The sequence below is a fragment of the Mangifera indica genome, chromosome 12 (genome assembly GCF_011075055.1).
Source record: "Mangifera indica cultivar Alphonso chromosome 12, CATAS_Mindica_2.1, whole genome shotgun sequence".
Lineage (NCBI taxonomy): Eukaryota > Viridiplantae > Streptophyta > Magnoliopsida > Sapindales > Anacardiaceae > Mangifera > Mangifera indica.
Window position 1 is genome coordinate 934879 of NC_058148.1, and position 6950 is coordinate 941828.

A 6950-nucleotide genomic window follows, 5' to 3' on the forward strand; every position below is an offset into this window, starting at 1 on the left:
TATACTTGTAATATTTCAAGTGCATCTACCCGAATAGATGATGATAAATTTGATAGACTTCAAGAACTTCTACAAGGGTTCATACAAAAAGTTAATGAACGACTTGGAAACATCGATGAGTGGCAAACACTACTTGAAGCACGTCAAGCATCCATAGAAGCCAAGTTGACAGAGCTTCAACATACGCACCATACAAACCCAACAAGCCTAACAGAAGTGGTATATCTTTAAACTATATTCTGACATATTACATTTTTTAATAAGTGAAAATGTTATTTTAAAAATTGATTAGTGTTTTGTTTTTTATTTTCAGGATGAGCCAACAGAAGTACTGTTTGAGTATTTTGATCAGTTTGATATAGATATCCAACAAACAACGGATGTCACAAATAAAACTCAATCAGAGCATCGTTCCATTACTCGGAGGACATTACACGAAATGATAATGAAGAAGGGTAAAGCACTCTGGAGCCCATACACTGATCCTTTCGAACATCATCGTGCACGGGCGGTGTATCAGGTAACCTCTAAAGAGGATGCAGAAAATAATATGTGGGAATATTTGCAATGGTGTGGAGACCTCCCAGAACCGGGTTTCGGCAACACTTATTTATATGGACCATGTGATAAAATAAAGTGGTGGAAGCTATTATGTGAAGATAACCAATGGCTACTGGATCAGGTATATTAATCTTTAAAAGGCAAAAGTTACATTATTTTTATATTATATTATTATTTTATAATGTTTGCTCACTTGTTGTAATATTATTTTACTTTTCAGCATATCGATAGTTATCTAGTGATATTACGACATACATTTCCATTCGCTAAATGAACTTGTGTCGAAACTTCTTTTGATGGATGGTTACCGCATATAATAAAAGAACAAGAAAATTATGGGTTAGATAATTATCGATGGCCACGATTATTATTAGATCCGATTGAAGGGATAAATGATCCAGACTTACATAGAGGTTATATTTCATAGGCTAACGTTGATCGGGTTTGTATTATTTAAATTGATATTTATATATTATTTCGGTAAAATATATTAGACAAATTTTGATTGATGGTAATGAATTTATTTTATTACAAATTTATATTCCAATCAATTATGAATCTCAATACTGGGCATGCGGTGAATTAAACCTAAATGCGTGGACTTTGACGGTGTATGACTCATCGAAAGCATTTTTTGACTCTACAGAGAAGTTCTTAGAGGCTATGAAACGTTATTCTTCTCTTCCGTCTATTATTAATACGACCAACTAGTGGGAGTCACGGGGTCTTGAGCCAAAGTTAGAACCATGGACCATCACGAGATGTGTAGATGTACCACAACAAGGCCCTACCTCCAGTGACTGCGGGATATTCTCATTAGATATTTTAGAGTATCTCGCCACTGGCAAGAGATTAACTTTTAGGGCAAAGAATGCTTTTGTCATGCGTTGTATGGTTGCATCAAAAATATGGAAGCATGGCGGGAATTCAATCTTTTTTTGATTTTTTGTATTATATATAAACTTATGAATATTCTTATTTTTTTTTTGTATAGTATGTCAATTATATATATATATATATATATTTTGTATTAATTGGTTAATATGTATTAAGTTTTAGTCGTATGCGTGCATGAGTTGATTAATAACATTTCAGGTATTTGATATTGCATATTTTGATTGATATGTTGATGTGGCTGGAGTTTGGGTTGACGGATATATATATATATTGGAGTGCAGTTTCTTTTGGATTTGCTATATACAGGTTATGAATTGTTGAAAATACAGAAAAGATGCTGCCGAATTTTTTACGTAATACTATAAATAATTGCCTAAATGATTATGTTAATTTGTTAAATTTGTATTCCTATTATAAAATAACGATGTAATGAATTATTTCCAGGCTAAAATAACAAAAACTGAAAAAAATAACAAGCCAAACGGTGCGGTTTATTTTCCGCTGAAGAAATAGAATTATTAACAAAACATATATACATCATATGCGCTATGGTAGTTTAATATACCCACTTTTTTTTATATGCAGAAAACATATCCGCTGAAGAAATAATATATATGAATTTATTTATATTCTTTCCGAGAAACCCATACCTACTGAAGATGTTGTAGCCTCAGTTAAGGGATTTGTACAAACTAAACGTGTGTACCCTTTTTGATGACATCTGCTACATTCAACTTGACGGATTTCTTCTCCTTCTGATGGTCTTCTATTATATTCTGATGGACGACCAGAACATCGCTGTTGCATTTGTGGTGGATTAACTATACAGATATCTTCAGGTTACACCCATTCGAAAGGATCACCTAAAGGTTCAACAGCCTCTCGGTAAACAACTTTCCAATATTCAGTTGAGTAATATTTATTTACCCAAGGATAACAATTTGAGAGGTTTTGAAATCTGACAATTGTCGCAACATGTTTGCATGCTATCTGTGATAGTTAAAATTTTTTACAACTGCATTCTTTTGTTGCAAGATTGACTATAGCGATAGATCTACCAGAACTATACACTTCATATCTATCAATGGTTATTGGTTTGACAATCATATTAGCTGATTTGCGAATATGATTGGCTAACTTTTCTTTAGCCCATGGAGTTAGAAGATGAGTACAAGTATCTAAAAGATATTATAACATTTGAAAAATTAGAAAATACAGACATTGATGGTTTGTACCTATCATATTGCGAAGAGTAACAATTTTAGGAGGTTTGTACCTGCCATATTACGATAAGTATAAAACCATTTTTGTAAGGTCGAACGTAGGAATTCAATGAGCATAACCACTGGCAATTTACGCGCATGTCGTGCCAAAGCATTAAACGATTTAGTAATATTTGTGGTCATAATGTTATATCGGATGCTAGAAAAGTAAGCACAACCCACCGTGCGTAGTCGATCCCTTCCAAATAAGCAGCTGCAGGGGGGTTTTCAGCTTTAATCATATGCAAAGCCTCCTCAAAATCCTCTGTTCGATAAGCCTTCGCCACTCTCCAAAATAATCTCTCTATATGTTTTGTTTGCTTATACCGAGCACGCATATTTCCTTTTATATGATGGTTACACCAGCCATGATGTACATTTGGAAACACCTCTCTCACAAAACGAGTGATGGCTTGGTGTCTGTTTGAGATGATTGCTAGATTAGTGAGATCGCCAATACATTTGTGTAACGCTCGGAGAAACAAGGTCCAAGTCATCATTTCCTCCCTTTCGCCAACTCTGAATGCAATTAGATAAATTTGATTGTTTCCGTCCTTGCCCACAACAATAAAAAGTGTACACCAATATCGACCTTTCAAAAATGTTCCATCAATACAAATAACAGGACGACAATACTCACGGAATGCTCTAATAGAGCATCCTAAAGATATGAAAACAAATTGAAATCGATTATCTAAGTTAGTTTCAATTTGTGTAATAGTACCAAGTTTTTGTTGTTGAAGGTTATAACAAAATAGTGGTAATAATCTAAATGACTCTTCCGATGAACCTCTAATTTCGTTTAATACCCAATTCTTTGCACGCCAAGCTTATGCATAAGATATATCAATTTGAAACCTATCTGCCATATCTGTTATAATTTCTTTCGGCCTATACACACGATCCCTAGCAGTAAATAAGGTCTGTAAGATTTTTCCAAGTGCTCTTTTACCTGTTTGCCTATGGTGAGGACTTATGATATCGCAAGGACAAGTATGTGCTCCTAATTTATGTAACACAAATATATCGCTATTACTTAACTTGACCCATCCCGCTTTCCATTTCCATTGTTGATGTAAACACTTTATATTTCATCTCTTCTTATTTGAGCTCGAGACCTTGAATTGATAACCATTTTCTATTGCATCTCTATATAATGTATCTTTTAAAACTTGTTTAGATGCAAATTGGTATGTCACTTTGAATTTGCCGCCTGATGGTGCAACAGTATGAACTACAATTCCTTCATTTTCAACATCTCTGTAGGGTTTTGGAACACCAAAAAATGGATTGCAACCAACTAAACTTTCAGGTGCTATCACTGACGTACTAACCCCTGCATCATCAACAACATCATCACACATTTTCACACTATTATAATCTCTATCACCCTTGTTATCACAACCACAATATTCATCTTCTTCTTGAAGGTTAATATCATTCCTTGGTAAATCATTTGTTTGATAACAGCCTTCAAGTGTACCCTATATGGGTTCTGGGCCTCTTTCACCATATGCCAAGTCTTGAGAAAAAGGATTCCAACCAATATCATTCTCAATACCATCTGTATTTATCCTGTTACTTCCTGGTACATTTTCTAGAACATTTTCTGGTATACTTTCTGGTACACTTTATGGTTGTGTATATATGTTATCCATGGAATGAACTTCGGTTGATGGATTTTGTTGAATCCCTTAATAAATCTCTTGATGAATCTCTCGATCCGGTTGTGAATATTGCTGGTAATTATCTCGAAATTAATTTTGCTATAAAACCACTTCAAGAAAAAAGATAGACTTTTTGCGAGACTTACATAACTGCATCATCATTCGGATATCATAATCATCTTTCAATAAATAAGGTGAATCATTAAACTTTGTTAGATTTGGCATATAAATTTTAATTTCATTAAAACTTTGATCGATACCTAAACGATAACATACTCCTTCCTTAAATCCTTCGTAATTGATTCTTCTATTAGCCGAAAATAATTTCTGAAATCCACCGATATATTTAAGGTTATTACCTTCATCGTTGCGCCATTCTCTTCCGAATCCTAGCATAAACATCACTCCTACCATTCTTTCTAATAGATGGATTCAAGAACAAAAAGGTGAGATTGAAGTTATAACATAGATTTGGAATATTAAAAATAAGTGAAGAAACAAAGAGATCTTTGTGAAATAACAATAATTTCTTTCTAGAGGAAGTAAATAATCATAGTTTTATTAATATTGCAGTAAATACTTTCATCTGCCGCAAATCTACCCTAACTAAATATTAATGAAGAATTGAATTCTCTTCTTATTAAAAATAATTATTAACTTCTTTTAAATTTTCTTAATAAAGGTTTTCATTAAAAATGATAAGTTGTGCATGCATGCATATGTCTGAACATTAGGGTTTTCAAGCACCCGTTAGATTATAATGCAATGCACCCATCCATGCACTGTCGTACCTGTTGCCGCACCCGTTCAGCAATTCCTGCACCTTCCAAGTGCCCGCAATGCTTGTCCCACCCTTTCTGCAATTTCTCGTACCCTTTCGGTAATTGTCGTACCTTTTCAGAAACTGCTGCACCCTTTCAGCAATTCTCACACCCTTTTGACAATTCTCGCACCCTTTCAGAAACTGTCACACCCTTTCAGTAATTCCCACACCCTTTTGATAATTCTCACACCCTTTCAGAAACTACCGCACCCTTTCAGAAATTGCCATACTTTTTCAACAATTATCGCACCCTTTCAACACTTGTGGCACCCTTTCAGAAACTACCGCACCCTTTCAAAAATTGCCATACCCTTTTAACAATTCCCGCACCCTTTCAGAAACTACCGCACCCTTTCAAAAATGGTCATACCCTTTCAACAATTCCCGCATCCTTTCGACATTTGCCACTACACCTTTTCCACAATTTTCACACCTTCCACGCACCCGCAATACTTGCCACACCTTTTCACAAATTCCCGCACCCCTTTCCAAATTATCAACCATTTCAGCACCATTTCTCAAATTTCCACAAGGTTTCCGCACCCCTTTCCAAATTATCCACCATTTGCATAGCCTTTCTCAAATTTTTGCAAGGTTTTTCGCACTCTATTCCAAATTGTCGACCATTTCTGTAGCCTTTCTCAAATTTCTGTAAGGTTTCCACACCCCTTTCCAAATTATCAACCATTTCAGCACCATTTCTCAAATTTCCACAAGGTTTCCGCACCCCTTTCCAAATTATCCACCATTTGCATAGCCTTTCTCAAATTTTTGCAAGGTTTTTCGCACTCTATTCCAAATTGTCGACCATTTCCGTAGCCTTTCTCAAATTTCTGTAAGGTTTCCACACCCTTTTCCAAATTATCCACCATTTCTATAGCCTTTCTCAAATTTTTGTAAGGTTTCCGCACCCCTTTCCAAATTAACGACCATTTCCGCACCCTTTCTCAATTTTCTGTAAGTTTTCAAAGCACCCATTCCCTTCCCGCACCCCTTTCCAAATTCTCGCATCTCTTCACTGCAACATGTTTGAAAATAAAATGCACAGTTAAGGTATTGTTTTAAATATATCTATTATTTTCTATATATAAAAATCAATTATTTTATAAAAATAAAATTTAATCTATTTTTCATTACAGGTAATTTAAAGAAAAAATATATTATTTTTTATATATCCATTATTTTTAATATATAAGAATAAATTATTTTATAAATATTAATCTCTTTTTTAATTTATAAATTTTATTTATTTCAGGTAATTTAATCTTAATGATTTTCGTGAAAAGTAATCAATTAATCGGGGAAAGGTAAGCGTTGCGTTTGAAAAATTAGATTAAGGATATTTTTGGAATGAAAAAGATGGTTTGCTTAAAAAGATAAAACGGAGTAATTGTTGCCGAAAAAGGTTTAGGCGGGAATGCGGCTGCCTATTTTAATTAATATTCCAAATATTAATCTGTTTTTTAATTTATAAATATTACGATAGTTTAATTTTAATGCTTTTCATGAAAGGAAAGCAATTAATCGGGGAAATTCTATAGTAAAGTGAGAAATTAGAAGAAGGGTATTTTTGGAATGAAAACAACGGTTTGTTTAAAAATGTAAAATGTAAAAATTGTTGCCGAAAAAGGTTTTTTAGACGGGAATGCGACTGCCTATTTTAATTAATATCCCTTTATATAATTGTAATTTAAAATTTTATTTTCTTATTAAGTAGTAGGAATATAATTTAGTTAATTA

The 6950-nt window shown here is 33.6% G+C and overlaps 1 protein-coding gene across 1 annotated transcript; it reads right to left on the reverse strand.

The window, feature by feature from the left end:
* Nucleotides 1–2860: 2860 nt before the first annotated feature.
* Nucleotides 2861–6082, reverse strand: LOC123193094. The gene is made up of 4 exons (XM_044605879.1): nucleotides 5938–6082; nucleotides 5179–5294; nucleotides 3931–4111; nucleotides 2861–3381 (listed from the first exon to the last, which is right to left on the reverse strand). Exons 1-4 carry the CDS (start codon nucleotides 6080–6082, stop codon nucleotides 2861–2863), a joined length of 963 nt encoding a protein of 320 aa, XP_044461814.1.
* Between the last annotated feature and the right edge of the window lie 868 nt (nucleotides 6083–6950).

Bases quoted from the DNA above. Each gene is read 5' to 3' on its own strand.
- LOC123193094 (XM_044605879.1), bottom strand. From the start codon at position 6,082: ATGGTGGATAATTTGGAAAAGGGTGTGGAAACCTTACAGAAATTTGAG. The intron at 5,295-5,937 runs GTGCGGAAACCT...GAAAGGGTGCAG, and splicing joins GGTGGATAATTTGGAAAGGG to CAGTTTCTGAAAAGGTACGA. The intron at 3,382-3,930 runs GCAAATTCAAAG...TCATATCTTTAG, and splicing joins TACTGTTGCACCATCAGGCG to GATGCTCTATTAGAGCATTC.